The sequence below is a fragment of the Cryptomeria japonica genome, chromosome 8 (genome assembly GCF_030272615.1).
Source record: "Cryptomeria japonica chromosome 8, Sugi_1.0, whole genome shotgun sequence".
Classification (NCBI taxonomy): Eukaryota; Viridiplantae; Streptophyta; class Pinopsida; order Cupressales; family Cupressaceae; genus Cryptomeria; species Cryptomeria japonica.
In genome coordinates this window covers 305912514-305940252 of record NC_081412.1, presented here as the reverse complement: position 1 = coordinate 305940252, position 27739 = coordinate 305912514, and the positions used below count along the sequence as shown (strand labels likewise).

Below are 27739 nucleotides of genomic sequence, written 5' to 3'. Positions count from 1 at the left end.
CTTCATTGTTACCTAACATCTCTTTGAAGAGAAGAAACAAAAGGTATTCCGCATTTTGGCCTTAAGATCTAACTGCAATAGAAACTTCCATATTGGATTCTCTTATTCAATACATACAAGTAAATAATACCCCCAAATACCCAAATAGAATTGCATGCATTAAATCGTGAAAGATGTGGTATACATCAAGGTGAGTGCATATAGTAGCTTAGGCCAAATATAAAATGCATTTGTACATATTATCTCAAAGTATTTGCAAAAGGCACCTTTAATAGCAGAAATAAACAAAATCCAGAACAATCCAACCAACAACAATTCACTTTCCACCAAATTATAAAATGAGCAATAAGCAAACGACATTTATAGTTATTTGTATGATTCTCCAAGTTTTCTACGTAAAAACAACTATTCCAATGAAAAACCCTATGAAATCGTCTTCCAAAATTGTTAGTTTAATGAAGTTGTTACTAGAACAAAAGATTAATTACAAGCTACTATGAACCCTAACATATTGATTAAGGGAAGGACTTAACTACATCTTATGCCCTATCTAATGAATGGAAAAACACAAAAAATATATATATATGATAAGCATTCACCTCAAAATCTTTCCAATCCATAAGTTTCATATTTGATGTTTTTACTAAGGAACCGAAGTTTGAACAATTTCGTTTGAATCGTCTAAGTCCTTTGAATGACCCAGCAGGATCTGCAAATTCACAATCTTCCTTGTAGATTGAAATAGTCAAGTTTCCTGTTCACGTTAAATTAAATCCTTAAAAATTATCTTGTTCAAGGGACCCAATATCAAAGAATAGTAAATACAACATCCATAAGCTAGGAATTAAAATTGTATTCATCTGGTTATAAATTTATGATAATTCTAATTTTGACTAAATAATTTCAATTAAGAAATAGTTATCAGACAATAATACTTACGAAGAGGAAGACATTTCCCATCAATATTATACTAGAGATTTGTCAATTACAACTAAAAAAGTTACTCATTTTTTCACCTGACATAAAAAGAATACTCAAAAATGGATAATCCTATTGAAGAGGACAAGTTCAAAATCAACCTAGAATACTTGGACTTGGGAGTGACAATTCAACAAGGGCCCATCGGTACACATCTCTGGCCCAATGCATGACATTTCAAGCATTATGGGGCAAATGGATGAGGACGAAACTTTCCCCTACCATCCCTAACACCTAAGCCCCTAAAAGGAGATGTCGCCTTATTGGGGGATGTGTGGGGATGTGTGGGGGTGCCCTACTATCCCCAACACAACGAACAAGACATCTTAGCATCCCTCAACCCCTGACAGGGAAAAAAAAGCAATACAAAAAGAAAAAGTGTTGATTTACATTACATTAAGATAAAAAGTTTACATCTAACCTCCAAGACAAAAATTGGGCAGCATTTTTCCTTACAAAATGATGTCTAGTTGATTACAATACCCCCAAAAATATGAAGGCTAAATATAAGAAATTATGTAAGTTCTAAATGAGAAACTAGAAACCTTATCCCACAAAATTTCACAATCTTCAACCAGCACATCCAAAAGTACACTCTTGATCTCCTAACCTACAAATAAACTATTTAAAGGTCCTCCCTCACCTTCAACCTGCACGAAAACCATTGGAAAGATATCAAACTTAGCTCATTTCTCTTTTCATAACCTCTTTAAGTATGGTTCCTACCTATAAGATTATAATCAACTAGTCAACAATGGTGCTCCCAAATGCATATGTACTAGTAAATAACGCTTTCTACCTATTAGAAATAAATTTATGAATAAATAAAAAATACCTTTGCAAGTTGGTTATATCCAAAATAACTGCTATGTTCTATCTACATTAAGAACCTTTTTCCCGAGATATTAAAATATTATGATAAGTTTCACTTTTTTATCATGTCCCCATGAGACAAATGATAATTCAGATCTACTTATCTAAGATCTGTGTAGCAGTAATACAAAAGAAAATCCAAAGGAAGTGTTGTCACAAAAGCTTGCACCCTTGCTGAGCTATCAACTCAGCTACCTTGTGAAACATGGAAACAACCCAAGTGTGGGACCTTGAGCAAGGGGTTGAATCTCCGAAGGGCGCCGGCTTCCTTCTCAATCCAAGTGTAGGTGTTGAACCAACTCAACACTCCAAATTTTACTTCTAAACCTATCCTAACAGCTTGTAGAGGAAAAGGAAAGAGAGAAATGCTTAAAATGAAAGGAGGTGATGCACCAAGATAAGAGATGTTTCTCTCCCCACCCGAAATGGCACAAAGAATCAACCGAAATGCCCAAGAGATGCACAAGCTTCAGTCGCATGAATGACCTCAACCCATGAATGGAGGTTAGAGCTTGCTGAATGTCAAGAGGGGAGAAGGTTTCCCACAAGTTACACCTAGGAAACAGGTTAATACAGCATATATGTGAAATAAAGCCACAAACATACACTTACAATGAAGGTAAGAACACATAGACAACATACATAAGTTGAAGTAAGGCAAGAATGATGATTTCAATTCATTATAAGGCCAATGGCCAAACTTACAATTGCAGAAATGCAAGAATAATACAAGTCTTTAAGAGAAGTGAAAGAGCATAGAATAGCTCAAGCCAACAGGGAGAGAACCCTTTACAATGAGGCTTAACAGCCTTTACATAGAAAACTGGTCGCAGAGGAGAGACCATTGGTCAAGGAAGAGAAGCCTTGACTCTTGTGCGTGCACAGAAATGTCAGCCAGGGAACGCAGGGAAGTGCATGCACCTGACATTGTGTACATGCAAGCAACCTGACCATACCCTGACAATGTGTTGACGTGTCTAAAGTCGCATCGCTGCAAACTCCATCCGGCCAACGCAGAATAGAATGTACTCGCTGAGTATCCTATCCTCTCTTGAGATAAGGAAATCCCTAATGCTGTTTTTTGCGTTTGATCAAAGGGGGCGACCTCAAGGTTTTGATTGTCAGGTCTTGACTGCGAGATTACTCAGTGGTTTGATGTGTTTTGCTGGAAACACAAAGGGGACTTACGGTGAGATGGGGAATTGCTGGATGAGTTCCCTAAAATTCTAACAGTCTCGTTATCGATTGGTTTCAGTTGGATTGATACTAATTCAGCAAGATTGCGGGGTTTCTTGGTAAAAAAGGGGGAAAAAGAGGGATAGGGAAAAGAGATACAGGAAATCTAATTATTTAACTAAGATAGCATTTTCAAGGAAAAATAGACAAACACCTCCAAATAACCAGATTAAACACTATCAGCTATTTAAGCACAATGTTTGTAAGAATCTAGTGCGATATTCAAGGGAAAATTAAGATTTTCATGCTATTAAACATAGATTCAGAATTTTATATTCATTCACTAAGTGTTCAATAACTGAACTAAGCATATGAGAAGGTTCAGATTAACCATGCAAAAGGAATGACAATCAGTCAGTCCCTAATGGTATGAACAGCCAGGATTCTATCAGATGTTTATCTAGAAAATGCTATAGAAAAATTAAAGAAACATAACAGAATAATTCAAATGGTGAAGAAGGAGACCATGCGCTCACAATGAAACAGAAACAACCTTAACTTTGCATTAAATCCTGTGTAAATTTCGCCAGAGCTTCAGCAACAATCCATGAACTTCTTACAAAATGAGGGAAAACCAGTCCCTTTAAATAGATTTCCAAAAATAGATGAATGGCCAAGATCTAAACTAAACAAGTGGCCCAGATTCATCTTTACAAAAGGTACCCATACCCATAAATGGAAGGTAAATATCAACCACCACCCAAAAGGGAGCAATAACTACCTAAAAAATGGTAATTAAAATTATCCATAACAATTCAAAAAGTGCACATGCACAAAGTTTAAAGTTTACAGTTGACTTGGCAGTCAAATATGAACTTTGGCCAAAAAGTGATTTTTCAAATTTGAAAGAAAAAAGCACTTTAGGAAAGCACTTTTTCTTTTCCAGCTGTAGATTCTCTTTCTAAAAATTCATCTTCGTTGTGCAAATACTCTTTCCAAAGGTCCCAACCTACTGCACATTCTTAGCGAACATACTCCTGGAACCTGATGCACAATTGGAACAGCAAACTGAACGGAGGCATAGGGGGATGACGAATTTTATACTGCATGCCCTCTAGATAACGGTCTACGTGCTTCAAACCATCCTGCCAGCTGGACCGATTACGCTCAAAACACAACATGTCTGAATGTAGTTGACCGCCAAAACCAAGGTCCTCGGTTGAGTAGGCGATCTTGTCTATTCTCAATCTTTTCTCCCAATCTGGTTGCATTATGTCATCGGACAGATCATTTTTCCACCCCAAAACCATTGATCGAAGGATTGTCTTGCCAAGTTCCTACATGTTCTTCAGAATTCCCTCGCATGCATCTTGCTCTTTGTCAATGATCTCTCTTGTCTCACTCTTCATAGCGATAATCCAGTACCAATCTTTAAAAACGCTGATATCATGGGGGTCCAGGATGGCGGAGAGTGTAGGGATATGTGCTTGGGTCCAGAAAAGAGCCCTTATAAGAGGAAGAGTTGTAGCAGCTACCTCATGGATCCTAAGGCATTCCCATTTTACCTCGAGCAACTTGACCAAAATGGTCTCTTGATGGTGAGCCATTTCCTTTACCTCTTCAATGATTTTCTCTCCTCTTCCTTTAAGGCCCTGCATCCATTCCTTGACGGCCTTGGCAGTATCTCGTACTCCTTCAAATTCAATTGTGGTCCTTTGCGCCAATGTCATCAGGGGAACGTGGGATTCGGAAGCATTATGTAATGGTCTCAGGAGTTGATCAATGTACCCCTCGGCCTGCTCAGCACAAACTCGATACATGTCCTTTCAGTTGTTATCTCTTCGAGTTGTCTAAGCATGTTTTGCACGGAGTCCTTGAACTCCTCCCTTTCCTGTTCCTTGGTGGCTCGTCCGATGGGGACAGTTGTGATGCTATAATCAGCCAGTGTAATTTGATCTGTTGGCTTATCGACAGGCGAGGTGGCGATATGGAGGGTACGGTTCCTTTGCTCATCTCTAGTTATCCGGGAATATGCCTTAGGCTTTTTCTTCCCCTTGGCCTTGGCTTGGTCTATGCATGAGAAGATGTCTTCCAAGTCGATGGGTGGCTTGGTGGCTGCCTTGCGCTGAGCTCGAGCAATTAACCAATCTTGAGGTATAGTCTGTCCTGATGCTATGGTTAAATTTGCACTCTGTTCTTTAATGTTTTCAGCTGGCTCATTGCATATTTGTAGCTGCTCTGTTACAGGAGGAGTGGAGGAAGTGTCAAGTCCTTTGCTCGCAACTGAATTCTCTCCTACTTCACTGAACAGTTGTCCAGTATCTTCATGTGATGGTTGTTCTTCAGTCTTTTCAGGCTCGCGAGTCTCATCTGTCCTTTGCTCTCCTAACAGTGGAGTCATCCTTGGCAGTACCATGCAGTTGTAATTCATGGCGGCTCTGTTGGGTGGGTTCATGCAATTCAAGCCCCTAAGTGGACAGAATTTCTCCTTCCTCAACTTGATTCTCAGGTTCGGCAGATTCAATGGCTCTTATCTCTGTATGTAGCCTGTCTTGTTTAGGAGGATCATCAGCTCTGAATGCGTCAATATCGCTCTGGGAAGGCGGAGCAGGTATATAATCTAGTTCAACTACATCATCAAATGAACTGGGGTCTTTTTGATGATGAAGTTACCTCCGGTCTCCTAATAGGGATCTTCTCCCTTCTTGTTTTTTAGATGTCCGAGTCCCTCTGTTGGCTTTAGCCTTCTTCCTTTTCTCGGGCTTTTCAACCTCTTCCTTAGGTGCACTGGAGGTTCCCTCATCTTCGGAGGACTAAGAATCAAGGCTACCCATCAAGTGGTAGGTGAACTGGACTCCCTCATGAATCAGTCGCTCAATTTGTTGGTGCAACCACCGGTCAGTGTATCTTCTTGGGGCTGCCATAACCGCCTCAAAATCAGTGATTGGATCTTGCAACCAATCAATGCCTGGCAAGAGATGTCTTACAGCCTCGAATTCCCGGACTTGTAGGCAATTTCCTGAATCTGTTAGTTGATCCGGGACCCGATGATATTCATAGAGTCGCATTTGTTGCACACTCAGCCTTGAATATTCGCGTCGTCGGACTTCATAGTCATCAGAGCAGTTCTTCCAATAATCTTCAACTGACTCCTTTGCTTTGTATCGCCTGCCATAGGCTCTCTTTGCCAGATTGTCGTGATCAAAACATTTCCTTGGGAAATGTTCTTGTAGGCCGTAGGAGGCTAGTTCTGCAAGGGATTCCTCGGCATGAGCTGGACTCTTCAGATGGACATCAAGGTTACCTATGATCATAGGGAAGACGAATTCAGACTGCTTTTTGTCTCTGAGTAAATTGTTCGCCGGACGCGACTGCCTTGCGACTTCCAAAAGAACTATTTTGTCGGTTGGGTATCGCGGAGGTCAGAAAGGAGCACCCTCAAAGCCAACTATTCGGATGTAGAAGAATCTTGGGAACTGGATCAACCAAGCGCCATACCTCTGTACCAGAATAGTAGCTTTCTCTAAGAGCCTTATGTGTAGTCCTCCTTGCATTAGCCTGACCAGGCGCATTGTGAAGGCGTCATTGACGCGCTCATACTGACCAACTGCATAGGCAGGGCTATTCTTTTCCCTTTGAGCTATGTCCTGGTAGTGTAGTTGTGGATAACAATCATATACCTTCACCTGATTGGGTCCATTCCCAATTTCACCTTTCATGATTAAACCCGGCAATGGCTAGTTTCTGGCGAACATGTAGACCAAATAGGATGTCATAGTAAAGTACTTTTTCGCCTCAAGTTCGATCAATTGGGTATGGATGTTGTCACTTATGATCTGGACCCAGTCGAACTTGGATTTCCCAGCGAAGACCTGTTCTGTGAAGTAGAACGTCCACTCTTCAAAGTAGTTGGATTGGGGGAGTCCCATAATCTTGCTAAGCAATGTGACCATATCTCCATGCTCATTATGGAAGTCGCTTCTGGGGGTCTTTTCCCCAATCTTGATGCTTGGAGGTCTTCTCTCTTTGTACCACTCCTCATTTATCAGGGTTCTGCATTTGGTGGGGTTCATATCATACGCCACTTGTGCTTCATCTATAGTTGTTGCTATGGGGTTATTCGGGAAGGGAATATCAAATGCGTCGCCAATGGCTTCAGGAGTGAAGTCAGTGAGGACCATATTCTCGAGGAGCACCAATCTGGTGTTTGGTTGGTAATGTCGGGCAGCCTCTACTACTAGTTCATAATTTTGCCCTGACGAGGGAAATCCTGCTGCTTGGGCGATGCCACTTTCCATCATCCGCCTAGCCCTGCCATAGGCGTTAGGGGAGAAAACTCAGTCTCTGAAATCTTGAATATCAATGTGCCCCAGGTCAGTATCACCTATATTTTCCCACACACTCTGAACTTTTGATTCCCTCGGTCCTCCTCTCTGATATTGATATTCCATCTTTTCGACTCTGCGAGGGATATCTGACTTGGATGCTCATGACGTCTCGACTGCACCAGGTGTCTTTGATGATTCTATCGCCGATTTAGGCATTTATCCTGCACAGCTAGACGCGGATTATGAGACGATATAAAGGAAACGAAGCGAGTTAGACAAAGGGATACGCCAGCATACAAGGATTAATTTGAAAACCGAATTTAAAGAAAAGCATAATACTTCAGCTAAAGAGCTTGATTGATTTAGATATGAACATTATGGAGCTCTTTGACTACGAATTTATTTATTCGGATGCGGTTCAAGGACTTAGACGATTTCGACTGCTAAATTTACACTTAGGCATTTTAGGATCAATTTCAAAATGGACGAAGTTTAAGATTTTCCTAAGTCTGAAAAATGTGCTTACTGGTTGACTTATGGGAATGGACTTCTAATTTCAATTGCTTCGCCTAACGCCTTATAAACAGGAAAAGATGTGGTTTTAAGATTTAATCATTTTAATCAATTTCATACAAACACATCCATCCAATTTTGCATATATTTCAAACGATTTTAAGAGATGCAACAAACTTACCTAGCGAAATGAATGGCGTGAATCCGCACAACTTGGTTTGCAAGAATGATTTCCTTTGGATTTGAAAAATGATGCCTCTTATGCCCTATGTTCGAAAAGACAAACTCACAATTTGCAAATTTAGGAATGAAAGAGTTCTGCAATTTCAAACTTTAACGGTTAACCCCTATTCCCAATTTCGCGCCTAAGATTAGAGAAGAAATGCAGTTTTAAACACTTAGGCTTAGCAATGTTTTACCTTGGTTGCAATTTCTTCAACAAATTACTTGACCTCCTACACTTTGTTGTGTGAATCGCACACCCATCCTCGTCTTGGACAGGGACCCCTCGATTTTGTGCCTTCTGTCTTTGCGGAAGAGGAAGGGGATATGAGGGATCAAGTTGGTGAGTGATGGAGTCTGGAATGTCATCTTGATCTCCAAATGTCATCAGGATCTGGAATTTCCTGATCTTGAAATTTGGCTAAGTCTGGAATTTCCTGATCCTGAAATTTGGCTAACTCTGAAAAACTGAGGAATCCTCCAAAAACTAGAATTTGCAATATAACTCCTGGAGGGCCGAAACCACTCTCAAACATTCTGAAAGCATATATGGAATATAACTTAAAGTATAAGAAACTTATACTTAAATGTTATATTCCATGAAATGATCCTCCGAGGAGATCTTGACAAACTTGCCCAAGTGCCCAAGCTCGCGCTTCTTGAAGAAAACGTTTAAAAACGCTTGAAATGCCCAATTTTGGACCCTGGGGCTAAAATGTGAAAAAGTTCAAAAGTTGCGAAAATGCCCCAGAGGTCTGAATTTCACTTAAAACACCAATTTCGGACCCTTGGGCCGAAATTCAAAGTTTCTTCTAAATTTGCAAAACACGTTTATAGGTCCGAAATTCTTCTAAAAATTACGAAATATGCCTTATGGTCCAAAATCTGGGTAAATTCGCCAAAAGGCATTTAACGTCTGAAAATTCCAAAGTTGGCGAAAATCGTGAAAGCCCCGAAAATCGCTTAAGGTTCTTATTTTCGGACCATGGGGCGAAATCGAAAAAAAGGTATAAAGGTGCGAAATCTTGCAAAGCTCCTCCAGGTCCGAAGTTCGCCTTAGACATCCATTTTCAAACCCCCACCCCGAAATTTTAAAACCCATCAAACTTACCAAAAGGTGGTTTAGGTCCGAAAATATTCCCAGTTCGCCCAAAACATGAAAACCTCCGAATTTTCAAAAACGCCTTCAAACCTCCGAAATTTGCAATCGCGTTTATAGATCCGAAGTTTTACAAAGGGCAATTAGGTCCGAAATTTCTACAGGTTATTAAAAAACACTGGGAGCTCCGAAGTTTGTTTAAGTTCACAAAATATGCTAAAAAACGTTGAAAGCTCCAGAAGGTTAAAATTGCGAAAAATACCTTTGGGCACCAAAACGTTAAAACCTCCAAAAAATCTGAACTTCACTTTAAGATTCACAAAAACGTTGAATGGTCCGAAATTCTGGGCAAGTTGTAAAGCACCTTATGGCCCGAAGTTTTCTTTTAAATTCCAAAAAACGCCAGAAGGTCCGAAAATGCTTAAAAGGTTTGTAAGAAACCCCAAGAGCTCCGAATTTTGCCCAAAACATCAATTTCAGACCATGGGGCCGAAATTTAATATTTGGAAGAGTTGCAAAAATCCCCAAATGGTCTGAAATTTCACTTAAAACGCCAATTTCGGACCCTGGGGGGCTAAATTGGAGGATATGATGAAATTACAAAAACGTCTAAGTTCTCCGAAATTTACCAGAAAAGGCATGAGAGTTAGAGTTTTAAAATTTGCAGAAGCTCTTCAAACCTCCAGAGTCGCGCTATAAGAAGATTTCAAAACGCCCAAGACTCCAAAGGTAAAATCACGCAGAAGTAAATCGACCAAGGATCAGATTTCACATTCGAACAGAAAGGAGAAGCATTTTCAAGATACATCTCACAAAAAGCTTCTCAAGCCAGACGTCGTAATTAAATTTAATGTTTGTTAAATTAAATTATTTAATTTTTCAAATTGATTTAATGAAGTGAAATTGGTTGATTGATCGCAGGACGTCATCGAAGAACCAAGAAAAAAAACTCAAACGCAAATCAAGGAAGGATCGCAATCCAAAGCCAAGCGCTGAAGATTGGAATAGAAAAGATGCAAGAGCGCGAGAGCAACCAAACATTGGGAACCGTGCCGCTGAACAACGATGAAGTCCACCATCAGGACCAAAGACCAAAGAACACTCTGAATGCTGCAAGTTTATGCATTATCAAGAAAGTGCACAGCTGGATTTAATTCAAGGAATTCAATTCCTAAAAAGATGAAATTGCTTTATTGTAAACTGCCTATGGGTCCCGTGCAAGATATTTTTGTGGATAACTATTCCCAACCACCAAGAAGATTGGATAGACTCAAATTAATGCCAAAACAGTTGTAGGTGGTTGAAATTGTGGTTGGTTGGATAACTGAGAATTGATTAGGCATGGGTTAAAGCTTCCAGCTTCTGGAAGACAGATCAGGACCCTTGGATGCAGTCCATCCTGGCCTCTGATTCAAAATTGTAATATCTATAAAAGGTAGAGGCCTTTCTTTTGTAATGGGTTAGATGGTTAGATAGTTAGATTTTAGAGTTAGAATAGGTTAGATCTTAGCAGTAGCATAGAGATGCTGCAGAAATTATTGTAATAGGCAGTTGAGATCAATATATAAACATTGATTTGGTGTTTATTGTCTTGTTTTCATCCTGTTTGCATGGTTTCTTTCAGCATTTTAGATAGATCTTTCTATTTTGGGTGTGCAGGTATTTGATAGATTCAGGCTCATACCACTGAGGATATACTGATTGTGTATCCTTTTGTGTGGTTAACCTGAGCCTTTAATTGTGCTTAGTTCAATTGCAGGTGTCCGTCTGAGCTGCGCCAGAATTGGGTGCTTAGCCGTGCATCTCCAGTCTGAAAATCTTCCAAGTCCCTTTGAAGATTGCACCGTTCCTGCAAGGTTGTGAGCCATTCTGGCCAAGCAGGAATTGGTTATGTGGAATCCGTCTACCCGCATACTCGTGTTGTTAGTTTTAGATCTCCTAACCCTTTCCTTTTGCTCTTTAGTGCGTAATTCGAGAATCACAGCAGACTAGCTTGTTGCAAATCGTAAGTCCCCTTTTGTTTCCAGCAAAAACACATCAAGCCACTGAGAGGTCCCGCAGTCAAGACCTGACAAAAGAAACCTTGAGGTAGTCTCCTTTGATCAAACTTAGAAAACAGCATTAGAGACTTCCTTATCTCAAGAGAGAGTAGGATAATCAATCGGCTATTCTATTATGCGTTGGCCATATGGAGTTTGCAGCAATGAGATTTCAGACACGTCAACACACTTCCGCGATTTTACCTTGGGCGATTTTTTTTTTGCCTTAGGCATGATTTTCGAAGAATGGGGGTTTATGACGTTGCAAGGATTAAAAACTCGTGGCGCAACTTTACCTTATACTGCGATTTTCAAACCTTACACGAATTTCGGCAAATCTGTCTTTTGCAAACCATGAAAAACTCATGACTTCGCCCAGCTCGCGAACTTTGGCAATTCCACGTCTTTTGCGAACTAAGAAAGACTCACGACTTCGCCCTAGTTGCCGAACTTAGGCATCTCTGGAGGTTTTGAAAATTTTAAAACTTCTAATACTTAGCGCACTCGCGATTTTCGGCAATAGGAAGAGTTTTGCAAGCTTGTAAGTTTTCGCACTTTACCCTCGTTGTGCGATTTTCGGGCTTTTGGTTGATTTTGCGAGTTTATAAAATAAATCATGATCTTTCCTTGGTATGGCGAATTTCGGAGAATTGATTGCTTTTGCAAGTTTTCTTTTCAAACTTCTTACATTTCCCACTTACCTTGTAATGCGATTTCGGGATTTGGAAGGAGTTTGCAAACTTTGTAACGTTTAATATTTTTCTCTCACTATGCCATTTTCAGCATTTTGAGGGGGTTTTGACAATTTCAACTTTTCGCACTATTCCATTACAATGCGAATTTTGGGGATTGGAGACACTTTTCAAACTTTTAAATTTTCGCATTTTTACCTTATTATGCGAATTTCGAGGTTTATGTGCCTCTTGCAAACTTCGGCGATTTGGAGTGTTTTGCAAACTTCCGCAATTTGGAGTGTTTTGCAAACTTCGGCGTTTTGGTGCACTTTACCCGAACTTCAGCATTTTAGAGTGTTTTGCAAACTTTTTTCCCTTTCGCACTTTTACCCTCTAAAATGCAATTTTCGGCATTTTGAGGGGGTTTTGCAACTTTTAAAAACTTTTCAACTATCACTTGTCCCTCATTGTGCGATTTCTAGTGAATGGGAGGAGTTTGTCAAGTTTTACCTCTTGTATTTTATCCAATACTGGCGAATTTCGGGGATTTCACCCATTTTGCCAATTTTTAGAAACTCATTTAATTTCCCCCCCCAGTGCGAATTTCAGGATTTTAAGGAGTTTTGTCAGTTTTTTGACACTATGCATTCTTTATCTCCTTTGTATCCCTTGGCGAAAATTGGCACCTTGGGTCTTTATGCGACCTTCAGACGCTTTACTTTTACTTGGGGAATTTTGCCAATTTCTATCATTCCAAGCCTATCTCAAGCAATTTTACAAGTTTAAACGATCTCTTGGAATTTTCATGCCCGAAGACTCAACTCACCTTGCGAATTCACAGGCTTCCGCTCATGACATCATCATCTCATGGACTGATTACGGGCATGCTCAAAAGGACGCGAGACACCTTGCGTGGAACTCCACAGGGCAAAGGCGAAAAGACCAAAAAAAGGAAAGGGGACCCTGTCGACAACAGGGAGCGTGTGCAACACACAACACAACGCAATCCCAAGAAGAAAGGGACTTCTAGAAGGTGGATTGCCTGACATTCCAAAGTCAAAGCATGCAGGCATCACATAAGTAACCACAAATAAGCATGGCCTTGTACTTCTCTTGATGGAAATCCTGCAAAAATCATTAAATGCACCTCTGTAGCTCCACGAAAGGTGTACAAGTCGCAAGAGTTGTTGGAGCATTAAGAGCTTTGAGTGTTGATCACACCATCTGGAAGTGTTGCAAGCCAGAAGGAAGTCAGAAGATTTCGGAAACACGGGTTCCCAAAGTTTGGAAGACTTCGAAAACACAGGTTACCGAAGTTTGAAAAGGCAAGGACTTGGCGATTTCGGAATTCAAAGGTTCCAAGATTCCGAAGAAGGGAAGGGCAAGAACTAGAAGGGAAGACCGGAGTTCCGGGGTCAAGGAAGGGAGGACCGGAGTTCCGGGGTAGAGGACTTGGGGACTTGGGAACTTCGGGGTTCCAGAGTTCCGGAGAAGAGAAGATTTAGGAACTTGGGAACCTGGGGGTTCTGGAGTTCCGGGGAAGAGAAGACTTAGGAACTTGGGAACTTTGGGATTCCGGAGTTCCGGGGAAGAGAAGACTTAGGAACTTGGGAACTTCGGGGTTCCAGAGTTCCGGGGAGGAGGACCTAGGAACTTCCTTCTGAGAAGACAACACTTCACACTTCATGATTCCATTGTTTTCTCTTTGATCAATTGAGGCAGCGCTGGTCCATAGAACATATCTCTGATCGGTTCTCACTGATGGACCAAGAGTGTCATAAAATGACAACGGGAAGCTTTTTCGTTTCATTCATACTACTTTTCCAAATAAATATCTATCCTTGATATGATGACACCTATTACATTTTTTACTAATGATGTAGAATTCATCTAGATCATTAGTAATCACATATTTTGCTTTGACTCACTCACATGAATGATGAGTAAAAAAGCAGCATGAAATGAGATGAACAATGCAACAGTAATAAATGTGAGGGTATTTACTTCCATGATTGATTTTCCCTTCCTTTTACATAACTCGAGATTTGATCTCATAGTATATCTCAAAACCAAATTCCTAAAATTAGCAAGTTGTTTAGTCAAGTTTGGAACTGATTGGTAAAAACAAAAGAAAAGAGGCACTGAATGCATTGCCACACACCAATACAAGGCAACACCAAAAGTTTATAAAGCAAAGTAGATAATCAGACCAAAAGTGTACACTATTGAGGAAGTTTGTTACAGGTTTTTAGTGGATTTTCAGTGTAAGGTTTCAGCAGATTTCCAACAGGTGGCTGTCCATTTGCGGCACTTTCCCATTAGCTTGTGATGGGATTTCAAGGGTTGCAAGAGAGGATTCCATCTTTGTCCTTCATTCTCAAACATCTACAGCAGGTTTTCATCGTTTAGTTACTATCACAAAAAACTTATTCAGCAGATTTTCAAGTGTTTTAGAAATGTTCAATGATAGCACATCATTTAGCAATAAATTGTATTTTTTTTAATTTTTTCATTGACGAACCTAGTTCCTTCAAAAAATATGTATGGTGATATCAATTGGTGTGAAATTGTTACAGTCAACAATTAATCACATTTTTTGAGTGATTTCTGATGCTATGATAAAAGCAGCTTCTATTTTTCTAAAAATGCATTTGTTTGATTGCTAGAAATGATTTCTTCCACTTGAAGTTTGGATAAATGGGGCAACAGATCAAAAACTCATCCAAGATCATCATACACAGCAGATTGAGGGTTTGCTGAAGATAAAGCTTTCATAAATTCGCCTTGTTTGCCATAAAGAAAGAAAAACTTCTGACAGATTCCTTGATCCTCTTCCAAGTAAGAAAAAAACGAAATTGTCTATCCAAGGATTTGGAAGCAAATGAAATTGTCCAACTATTGCTATCATGATCAGCAAGGTCGAAGATAACAGACTTTGCTAAATATCCTAAGTTTTAATCATCTCCAAACCTACCTTGGAAGAGAGAGATTCTTCATATCTGATATATATAACCTCCCAAGTTTGAAATGAAGCAAGCACAAATCTTGTCCAAGGATGTGGAATGTCCACCCATGTTCAAAGAAGAAAATCCTGCTAACAAAAGTGTTTAAACCTCCTCCAATTCTGCCTTGGCAGGGATTTTGTCCAAAGAAACCAAGCACAAAATTTGTCCAATAAATTGAGAACTTCGCCTTGTCAAGAGGAAGAAATGCAAGCATGAAAACTTTTCCATAAAAAATTGACATCATCCAAGTCCGCCTAGGGTTGGATAAATAGAGCATCACATGAAGACAAAGTAAATTTTGCCAAAAAGATACGACAGAAAGACAAACTGTCTGATCCATCTTGAAATTAACCATGGACAGCAAGCACAACAACTTCCAAAATTCACTAAGTATAAGAAAAATAGTTCATGACAAAAGAGACGCATGATTGTCCAAGCTCACCAAGATATGATCGATAAAGATTCACCTAAAGATGAATGTCCAAAAGTTCTTCCAAGAATCAATCTAAGACAATCCAAGACATGAATTGTCAGGACAAACAAGATCAAAAGACAGGAAGACATGTAATTGTCCGAACTTTCAAATCCTAAGGCATGAGGAAATTGTCAAAACCCTTGCAAGTTTGTCTAACACAAGTTCAAATCCATTCCAATTATCCAGGCATAAATGGAATATGTGAACATGCCTAATCAGGGACTTAAATTGAAAACAAAATTGCCATGCCAGGAGGATATAATTTTGATCACAACTCACATGAAATCATTCCATCAAGTTGGAAAAAAATTTCTATTTTCCAAAATTTTTGGGAATTACAATTTTCAACACTTGGAAAATTTTCAAAATTCAAAATTTCCAGAAAGTTCTAGAAGATTCCTGGATAAAACCGAATTTTTGTGAGAGGAAATAAAAATTTCCATTTTGGAAAAGATTAAAACAAAAAAACAAAAAAAAAACAATAAAGCAAATCAAAAACTTCTAAATTTAAGAACCCTAAACTCTATATATTTTCAACCAATTCGCTTTCACAATTCATTACTCAAGTTGAAAATTTTGGAGAGCATTTGAAAGAAGTTTTCTCTCAAATTTCATAAATTTTGGATTTTTGAAGAAGAATTGTCCAGAAGATCATTCTTCTAAGTGTCAAGTGTCTAGAAATTAAGCACTTTTCTCTAATTTTAAGGCAGAATTTCAGAATCAGAGGTAAATTTCAGTCATAAAGAGGTTTCAAAAACTCAATTTGACTGAATTTCCTCATCTTTCTGTCTTATTTTTCATTAATTTCTGGACCAAGTCCTCAAAAGACTTAATCTTTAACAGGTTGAAAGTAAAATTTTCAGAAAAGAATTTATAATCAGAATTAAATTCTGAAAATAACATAGAGTTTTTATGTGTTGTTACAGGTGACAATGAAGTTCACCAGCAAGGGAGCACAGTTGAAGTCCAAACTCAAGTCCAAGTGGAAGAATATCACCAATATAGATCTCGGACATGTTGATATGGAGGAATTCAAGAAAAGAATGTATGGACGTGATGGAAATATTCCTACACCTATTGCAAATGATGCATAATGGAATTGTCCAGGCAGTTGGATTCCCACCAGCCAAAGAATGTGTTGAGTTGATAGTCGAATGTGCTTTGCACTATAAAGAACAATCGAGAGAAACCATAGCACCAGATGGAAGAGTCTTGGCTAATCTTTCAAAATTGTCCATCCAGGAGACATTTGGTATACCAAAGCACAATAAAACCACCTATAAGACTAAGGAGCAGGCCCAAAGGGTTTATGATAGTTAGTCTGAACTTTGTGCTGCAAATCTAAACAAGTCTTGGCTTGAGAAGAAAAAGACCTCAAGGAAAGGTGCTGAAGTATTTGTTGCATCCATTCTTCAAGGAAGAGTATGGTGATATCATCCTACTGTTGAATAGAATAATGGGCAGCTCTAAGGGTCAGCTATTTCAGACATGGATGTACTATTTCATGAATAAAATTACCTCAAGAACCAAGATATTCAATTGGTCCTGCATAATTAGTGATAACCTTCATGAGCAGTTGATAAACTTGGAAATGACAAAGACATTCCACATGAGTTCCTACATAATTTATTTGCTAGCAGCCACTTACAGATATTCAAGATTGATTTTCAAAGGCATAGTAGGAGGTGGTGAGAATGAATTCCGATCATATGATTGTTATCCTCAACTGCAGCTCAAGGAGAAAAGTTTCCAAGCCCATGAGGTATTCCTGATGTACATAACAAGAACACTCAAGGAGGCACTCATAACCGACTTTCTCATGAATCTAAAAGTTTGATCAACCGATAATGATCCTAGTTTATCCAGTTTCTGAAGTTCACCTATATCAGAATCTAAGGTTTCACTGGGCGTTCCTATCGATTGCCAATCTATCCGACCAATAGGATGGTCTTGCTAGAAGTTCTCAAACAATTGGAGACATCAGAGTTTCAAAAGAATAAGACAGAAGGCAGCCGTATTTTTTCCATTCTTTATTGGAAACATGGATGAATCTTGTTCAACTGCACAAGCAGCTGAGGGTGCCAGACTTGAAATGCAGTGGTATCCTTTTACCTTCTACCAATCCAGAACCAATTATGATCCTCACAATAACATCAAATCAATAAAGGAGGAAAGATTCAGGCATAGAGTAGATATAGAAGATTTCTAGGCAAATTTTGTTGATGAATACAAAATCAGGAAAAGGTTACATTCCAGGCTATCGGTGAATTTCATCAGATAAACTCAACCTTTTCTCATACCAGATCAGATAGAAGATAATGGAGAGCATACTCAACCTGGTTTTGATGAGCATGCACCTCTTCCTCCTATCAAGTGGTCAGAGCCGGATCATGCAGACTTAGCCACCCTAATGCGGCTAGTCCTGAAACATACTAGATGGTGGATTAATCAGCACTGTCACAGGGTGAAGCAGAAGAATATAACTTTGACATATAATCTGATGGAAATAGCAGAAGGATATTCCTCAAATGAAGAAGCAACACAAAATGCCAGACCAAGTGAGAATGCTAAAAGGAAGGGGAAGGCAATTGAGAATGAAGAACCTGTTCAGAAAAGGCAGAGGATAGAACCATCTCATTCCGCCACATCAAGGAATGAGAAATACATATTGAATATTGATGAACCATTGATTGAAATAGAAATTCCTTCTTCAGTTCATGAGGAAAATGCAAAATTAATCCATCGGGAAGATGAACAACCACCATCATCTACTGGCACAGAAATCCTAGAATCAGAGCATGACATAGATATTGAAGAGGAAGAGTTCCAAGAAGGGATCATTTCTGCTCTCCGAGGGATTGCACGTGACATAGAAACAAAGGATGACCAACAGGTAGAAAGCATTGAGCAGCCCACTGTTCCTGAATGGCTGAAGGTGAGATTGAAGATGAATACACTAGCAGTAGAAAAACAAGAAGAAGATGACATGGCAGACTTCTTGGCCAGGTTAGAGCAAACTGCTGTGAAGAAGCCAGCCAAGAGATATTCTACCATCCAGAGAGATGAAACAGGCAAGCGCACAGTGCAAATAGTTGTGCCTAAGGTGAACAAAGCAAAGGGAGACATTGCCCCTCATGAGTTTGAGATCACCACTTTTGACTTAGGCCCAGTCACAAAAACCCAAGCCAAAGATGACTTAGATAATTCAGTCACTTCCATAAAGGCAAAACTGGATGAGGAGACAGAAAAGAAGAATGAACATAAGAGAGAAGTAGAGCGCATGAAAGAGTATATCTGACAGTTGACCACTAAGCCACTTGATCAAGCCAATCCAGAAGTTCTCTTACTTTTGGATTCATAGCAAGTAGTCAACAATTCTGAAGAAGATGCAGTGACAGCCAAAGAAACCAGGGATTGGATGGAAAGTATGTAATGTCCCCTTATAACTTATGAAATAGGGACAACTAACTTGCAATTCAATTACAAGAGATTTCTTTCTATTAAACCTTTGCCAATACAAGTGAATCAGCTTAATTTTTGCGACAGTTATAATGACAATTGACTTGTATAATGATGATGGTTTCTTCGTTCAATGAGTCTGATGCATAAGAATTCATTTTTTCTTGTATCAATTTTAGACTATTCAATATTAAGAGATTACATTGATAACCAGATATCGATCCAATATAGACTCAAAATATATGAATGATATCTCTGAAATATACTGGTCTTTATCTGATTTAAGAGTAATGCTTCTCCTAATAGTGTTGTATAAATATGCAAATGGCTCCCTTTGATCAACCCGATTGCTTATTTGACATGTGTCTTGTGTAATTACGATATACTACTTATTGGTCGATCAATATTAACTGGTATTGCTTTATCACTATGCAACGATGAACTTGTTTGGGTCTGGTAAGACCTTCCGACTTGTACGAATGGCCTGATATGCCCGATTATAATGGCGATTCTATATGATACCATTTCTGAGTTACAACACTTGTATTTGTGTGTCCAAGCCAAAGAGGCTGCTGCTCAACTGGAGTGCTCCATAAATGGGTATGAAGTAGAAATAAAATCTGTTCGATATTTATATTCCTTCCTCACGGTGCCTTTTAATATCTGCGGGGGGGGGGACATGTTGGAGCGGGCCCTCCAAGAGTCGTGGTCGCTGAAGAAAGGGTAAGCGGTGGTGATTGTTGGAGCCACCGCTCCCTGTTTGAACCGCAATCACCCTTGGTGCCTTTGATTATCTTCCCCGCGTTTTAACTCAATGCTTTTGTTTAACAAGTCATTCGCTCTTCCTTAGTATGGTTAAGGAGAGCGTTTAATTTGTAGTCATAAATAGTTTATTTTGTATATAGGTTTCTATCAATGGTATCGTATTAATACGATATTAGTCCAAATAATAAATATAATGTATTTTGACAATTTTATATTTATTTTATATGGTAAGTGTAATATTATATTATATTTTCAATATATCTATTTTATGTTTATTTAATTAATAGTATTTTATGGTAAAACTTCTTAATAGTTAATATAATATTAATAATTGTAATATGAACGTTATATTAAAATAAAATAATAAATAATAATCATAACAAATAATAAACATTAATAATCATATATTAAAGAAAAATCGTGAAGTCTCATAAATGAGACGATTTTTCAATATTATTAAATGTTAATTAATAAATGTTTTAATTATCGTCTTTATTTAATCCCATGTCCCAAGAGGGGTTATGACAAAGTACAAAAGAAGAGGCAGCCAGGTTCATAGAAGAAATGTCATCAGCATATGAGCAAACTTCTTCTTTGCTTTCCAGGATTGAGAACGTGGCAGAAGTGTGGGCAGACTTTCAAGATGTCCAGGAAAGAATCATTTTGTGCCTTCGAGAACTCAAAGGAATCTCATCCCAAGAGTTGGTTAATCATAATATAATTGAAGCAGGGGCTGCTTATGATTTCCATAGTTGGCTGTGGACATTGGTTGCACGGAATGAAGTCTTGGAAAAAGTACAGATTGATGCTGATAAAATAGAGGAGCAAATAAGAGCCATTCGAGATAAGACCTTCCTTATAGTTGCAGAAATACTTGAGAAAGAAACAATCCGAGAAAGGGATATGCAGTTGGAGAATATGAAGATCAAAATACAGGACATCTTCTTTGCCATCTTAGGACCAGTCTTGAAGAGCCACCTAGCGAAAATATCAAACCTCTTGTGCATCAAGGATGCCTTTCAGAAGCATCAACTAGACTAGGAATTCACCTTTTCTCTTTGTGCAAATGACTTAGAAGGATTGGAATTCAAGGTCAACCTATTGCCACTTGTCACAATGGAGGAAGTGGACCGAATTGTGTCCAAGTTCAATGAATATCAAAAGAAAGGGATACAATCCTAAAAAATAGCATCTTGCGACACTTGTCTCCTTTGTAATTGATCTTTGATATTATTTTGGGAAACTCTATCTAGGGTTGGGTTGTTTAGATCTCAGTCGTTGATCTTAGATCGATCTTGGCCATTCATTTTTCTTTCAAAACTCTATATAAACCCCCATTCTCTCATTTCATTGTGTTGTGGAGAGTTTTATAAAATTGTTGCACAGAGCTATTTGAGTAATAAAATATTCATTATCAGTATTGTTTTGAAATCTTTTTATTGCTAAATGGTTGCATGGTTACATACTCCCTTCAACAATTACATTAGATTTGCTTAAATAATTTGTTTTCAAGTTATTAGATGAATGATAGATCTGATAGTATTGATTGGTGAAATCTTGCTCATACTTTTGTTGGATGGATGATTTCCTTTCAATGTGCAAAGTTAGTCTGAGTTGTTTTTAATATGGATGTTTAACTTCTACTTGGAATGATATTGTTCAATTGTTGGTATTCTTCCTAAATATGTAAATCTTAAGCATAACCTTAGAAGATTGCACCCGCTTTGCGTAGTTATCTGAATGTGGCGAAATAGAGCGTCGTTATCGGTTTCACCCAGTCATTGTCGTCTCTTGAGTTCATAGGAATAGCTTAGAAGTCGTATAGAATCCCTTAACCTTCATCCTTTCTATCTTTTTGAATTCCCAAATCGAAAATCCAAAAACATAGAGCATAATTTGTTAAATTTGCCTAATTTCAACCTGTGAGTGATACTAGTCAACAAAAGTAAGTCCCCCCTGAGATTTTCAGCACACACTACCCAAGCAGCTATCCCACTAAAGCCGATCATTCGCACATATAGACCTTGGAGTCGCCTTCGGGTCTTCTCGCGATCTTGGCACAAGTAGTGATTTTGTTCAGGAGAGGATAGGATATCTGTGTGGTATTTTATTCTAAGTGTTCGGTAGATGATAAAACGTCCACCAACAAGGCTCATTCCCTTTAAGGAGTACTAGGAAGTCAAAACCCGAGCCAACACAAGTCAAAAAAAAGACCACTCTGACAGAGATCTCAAATCAAAGGTAAATAAGATGACCTTACCATGTTTTGATGGCTCCGGAAAAGTCATTGCTCGATCATGGGTCCAAAAACTGGACACCTATTTATCTCTCAGCCCTATGACCGAGGAGAAAGCCATTAAGTTTGCCATCCATCTATCAGAGCTAGCCCACAATTGGTGGCATCATGGCATCATCAATCAAGGCCACCAAAGTATACACACCTATACTGAGTTCACTCAAAAACTCATTAGTAGGTTTGATCAAAAGGATTCAGAATGGTATTTCAAGGAGCTGACTCACCTTAAGCAGCATGGAACCGTAGAAGACTTATCAATGAATTCCAAAGATTATCCATCATGGTCCTAGACTTATCTCAGAAACGACTCACCTATTTGTTTATTGAAGGAATTAAGAACTCGATTAAACATATTGTGAATCCATTAGAACCACGAACCTTGAAAGAAGCAATACAAAAGGCGATGAGAGTTGAATCCAATTCTTCAAAGGAAAACCCAAGAATCTTCCACCTAAGACACAGCAAAAATGGGAGGATACAAACAAGGATGCCAAGGGTAGAAGATGTTATGTATGTCGAAGACAATGGAGCACTGATCATCAATGCCAAGCAAGAGGGGAACTAATGAAGAAGGGATTATGTTTCAGATGTAAGGAACCATGGGGGCATGACCATCAATGCAAAAGAGGACAGGCACATCAAGTAGAGGAAACTCATGATGAAGAAACGCCTAGTAAGAGAGCAAGGTTCAGCACTAATGAACATGGGACCCTAGCTGTTATATCTCAAGAGAATGAACATAGGCCATTCCGAATCAAGGGAACATTAAAAGGGCAGAAAGTAATTGCCTTGGTAGATAGTGGGGCCTCCACAACTTTATCAGCAAGAATCTTGTACAAAAACGAAGATTGAAGACCCAAGATTTCAAGGGGTTCAAAGTAGCATTTGCTAATGGACCCATTGATCAATGCGCCAAAGTCATATCACAGCTAGAAATCACTTTGGGTGAACATACAATTAAAGGAGATTTTTATGTTGCAAATCTGCAAAATGATGTAATCTTGGGGATGCCTTGGATAAATTCCTTAAGATGCTTCACCATGGATAACCCATATCTAGAGATATGCTTTAAACGGGATGGACAAGACATAACATTAAAGGGAATACCAAATGGTTCCCCAAAGGTGGTAACTTGTAAAGGAATGGAACAAATCCTTAGGCATGACCAAGGGGAATCGATTTCTTAATGCATGGTCTTGGATAAATCGACTCCTTATGAACAAATAGTTCACATAGATATCCGCCCCATCTTAAGAAAATACAAGAAGGATTTTGAGGACATTCCTCCGGGTCTCCCTCCAAAAGGGGGTTTTGAGCATTCCATAGAAATTGAAGAAGGGGCAAAGCAGGTAATAACCACTCCTTATAGGCATCCTCGGAAACTCGAGGAGGAGATTGAAAAGACTATCAAAGAATTAATGGAAATGGGTCACATTCAGCCAAGTAGCAGTCCATTTGCATCCTCAGTGGTCTTAGTTAAAAAGAAAGATGGCACTATGAGGATGTGTATTGACTATAGGGCTCTAAATAGGAAAACCATTAAGAATAGATATCCTATCCCTAGAATAGATGAGTTGATGGATGAACTCCATGGAGACCGATATTTTTCCAAAATCGATCTAAGGTCAGGGTGCCATCAGATTCGAATGAGGAGGGAGGATGTACCCAAAACAGCTTTTAGATGTCACTATGGACATTTTTGAATTTCTAGTTTTACCATTTGGCCTTACCAATGCCCTGGCTACTTTCCAATTATGCATGAATCACATTTTCCGGCAACAAATAAGAAAATTTTTGCTTATATTTTTTGATGATATACTTATTTATAGCAAGACATGGGAGGAACACTTACAATGCATTGAAGAAGTTCTAAGTATTCTTGAGGCAAAATCTCTATATGCCAAAATCTCAAAATGCGAGTTTGGGTTAGAAGAAATACTTTACTTGGGGCACAAAATCAATGCAGAAGGTGTGAGCATAGATGAGGAGAAGATCCAAGCCATCAAAGAATGGCCCAAGCCCAAAACCCTAACTCAATTAAGGGGATTTGTGGGTTTATGTAGCTACTACACATGATTTGTGAAGGGATTCTCTAAGATTGCCGCCCCTCTTACAGATTTGACAAAGAAGGGAGCTTTAATATGGAATGACACAGCACAACAGGCATTTGAAAAACTTAAGGAAGTCATGAGCTCATGCCTCATCCTTGCAATTCCTGACTTTACAATGCCATTTGAACTTCAAAGCGATGCATCGGGTGAAGGAATTAGCGCAATACTTATGCAAAGGAAGCATCCCATAGCGTTTGAGAGCCGCAAATTCACAGAAATAGAGAAACACTACTCCATATATGACAAAGATATGTTGGCCATTATGCATGCCTTAACCAAATTCAGGCAGTACCTTGTTTGTGGAAGGTTCGTTGTCAAAACCAACCACAACAGTTTGTAATTCTTCATGAACCAGAAAGATCTCAATGACCAACAGCAGAATGGTTGAGCAAAATCCAAGCCTATGACCTTGATATGGAATATGTCAAGGGAAGTAATAATGGAGTTGTGGATGCCTTGTCTAGATGCCCTCATCTCAATACCATCACAAGCATTTTCGGGAATTGAAAAGTGATATCATTTTGAGTACATCAAAGACCCGCAAACGAAGGAGATCCTAGAAGGAAGGTTACCGGATGAAGAATACAAGTTATGGGACGACAGCATTCTATACAAGGGCAGAATATTCTTAACCCCACATTCAAAAATGAAGAACAAAATCATGAAAGAATATCATGACAACCCTTTAGCCGGCCACCAAGGGTATTACGAAACCTATAAACAAATCAGAGAGAAGTACTCATGGAAAGGATTGAAGAAAGACATCCTTAAATATGTACAAGAATGTATGACATGTTAAAGGAATAAAATGGAGCAGACTCACCCCGCCAAACTACTACAACCACTACCCATTCCCAACCAAAAATGGGAAAGTATTTCCATGGATTTTATAATAGGGTTACCCAAGGTACACGGAATAGATAGCATATACGTAATTGTGAATAAACTCACCCAGTATGCCCATTTCTTTACAGTTTCCACAAAATATAAGGCACCTCAGATAGCAGAGTTGTTTTTCAAAGAAGTCTTCCGCCTCCATGGATTACCCAAGAATATCATTAGCGACAGGGATAGCAAATTCCTTAGTAAATTCTGGCAGGAACTCTTTTGACTGGCCGAGACAAACCTAGCTCCAAGCACAAGCTATCATCCACAGACGGATGGGCAAACGGAAATAGTTAATAAATGGGTGGAAGGATACCTACAGAATTATGTCACGGGACAGCAGGCTGCATGGATTAAATGGTTACACTTGGGTGAATATTGTTACAATACCACCCATCACATCTCAATTGAAATGAGTCCGTTCAAACCCCTATATGGATATGAGGCTACATCTTTTGGGAGTTTAATCATTCAAGATAACAAAGTACCAAGTGCACAAAACTTCGTACAACAGAATATAGATATTATGAAGGTCCTTAAAGAAAATTTACAACATGCTTGAAATCACCAAAAGATCTATGCAAACCGGAATCGCATAGAAAGAACTTTTGAAGTTGGTGACTTAGTATTTTTTAGATTACAACCCTACAAACAATCTTCAATCAAAAAAAGTGGAGTAGAGAAACTCAGACCGAGGTTCTACGGTCCTTATAAGATTATAAGAAAGATTGGCGAAGTGGCCTATGAACTAGAGCTGCCCAAGAATAGCAAAATTCATAATATCTTCCATGTATCCAGATTAAAAAGGGTTCTTGGACAGCAAGTTACCCCCTGCACCGAATTGCCACCTCTAGATGATGAGGGACAACTCATTTTGGAACCAGAAATAATTTTGAAAACTAGAGAGAGAAAATTAAGGAATAGAACCATTACGGAATTCCTGATCAAATGGAGAGGATTACCGGAAGAAGATGCTACATGGGAAAAAGAAGAAACTGTTGGTATGCTTGAGGAAAAGCAAATTTGGGAAGGGCGGACTGTGATGACCCTCGATCAGCAAAATTTAATCGACATGTAATCAATGATGTATATAAAACTGATTATTAACTTATTAGGAACATTATAATGGTTCTCTATGGTTTTGGGTAACATGTTATACAAATAGTTATAAGCACTATAATATTCATTTATTACTATCGCTGTGGAAGAAAGGTTAAATCTTGCGATCAGCTAGTCGCTTTGCAAGAGTGGTTATATCAACCATGAAATAGCACTTACCAAGCAAAACCAACATACTGTCTTTATTACCGTTCAAGGAGGGATTAAGTTAACTAAATCATAAGTTACGAAAATAAAATAATGCAGCGATTAAGGGAGGGGTGTGATCCCTAGAAGTCGATCAAGCATTAACTAAAGGGGCGCGATGAAGAGTCTCCCAATTAGGCTGCGATGAAGGGACACCTCTCATCATTTCTTAAACTTTGTTATTTAAGAGATTCGACACCATCCCAGTCGGATCAGAGGATATTTACAAGTAATTACCGATCACATACAGCGCCGTTGTGAATTGCTATAATTATAAGATATATAAGCAAGCATTCATAACTGAAGGTCTTGTAGAATTACCAGCGTAATCACGTATATCAGACAAGCAATCAAGTTGATAGAGTGAATCAATTATACCGAGCATCATCATTCTACCGCCATCTCAGATTATATTTATCAGCAGGGGAAGGAAGAACTATTTCGACCATTCTCACTGAATAGTCGACTAGAAAAGAGCATTCTCAGTACATCCCTAGTGAGTGAAGGGTTTGGATTCAAACATTCTTAGTGAATGTTGGTTACAGGAACATCCTTAGTGGATATTGTGATTACATTCTTAGTGAATGTTAGTTACCAGAACGTCCTTAGTGGATATTGAAATTACATTCTTAGTGAATGTTAATTACAGGAACTTCCTTAGTGCATATTATAATTACATTCTTAGTGAATGTGCATTGCAATCTCAGTAAATATTATAATCACAGAGTAAAGTTGTGTTGGAAATTTGATCTTTTCCCTCAAGACTACTCAACCCAACAGGCAGTCCAGACGAAGGAACATTACATTCACTATATTGTTAGAATATCTGAAGAAAATTCTAAAAAAGTGGATGCAACATGGTGATTTCCGGATATATTTTTCAAAAACTTTATTATCTGCAATTGTTAGGATTTTATGGATCACTGAAATAAGCTGTGCTTCAACACCCAAGTTCTTTATTTTTCTTTTCACGCCCAGGTTTTATGATGCTTTAATAACATTATTTCTATGATTGGAAATTCGAAAACATAATAGAAATAATGGCTTTACCTGTTACAAAATAGGATGTTTGATAATCATTCCTAATTGCGTCAACGACGGCATCTCGGGGAATGGAGCCTGTGACCTCATCCTGCAAAAGTTGAGATTGTGAATGCTGCTCAGAAGGATTTGATGTTGGCTTGAAAAGTGAGGCTGCAACCCCGAGGGCCTCGGAGGCATACCAGGCAATCTTTAACACAACATTACTAGAAGAAGTATTCGAGTCACCAGACTTCTCACGTCCTGTAGAGCAAAATATTCTCCTACCCTTACAATTCTTCCCTCTCTTGACCGTTTTACTTATATGGGGAGCGTGAGTAAAAGAAGAAGAGGATAATTGAACAGCTGAGTTGAAAGGAGTTGAAGCCGAGGATACAGCCACACTCAGGACTGCCATGGCAGAGCTATTACTTGCTTATAACTACTACTTGAAACTTTATGATGTGCAAGAAAAAGTAATATAACGACGTAGAGTTGAATGTTGAGAAAATAGTG

General features: G+C 38.8%; 1 protein-coding gene across 1 annotated transcript; it reads right to left on the bottom strand.

Annotated features, from left to right (window-relative positions):
* Nucleotides 1-510: 510 nt before the first annotated feature.
* Nucleotides 511-27739, bottom strand: LOC131060568 (uncharacterized). The gene is made up of 2 exons (XM_057993838.2): nucleotides 27254-27739; nucleotides 511-754 (listed from the first exon to the last, which is right to left on the bottom strand). Exons 1-2 carry the CDS (start codon nucleotides 27639-27641, stop codon nucleotides 540-542), a joined length of 603 nt encoding a protein of 200 aa, XP_057849821.2. The 5' UTR covers nucleotides 27642-27739; the 3' UTR covers nucleotides 511-539.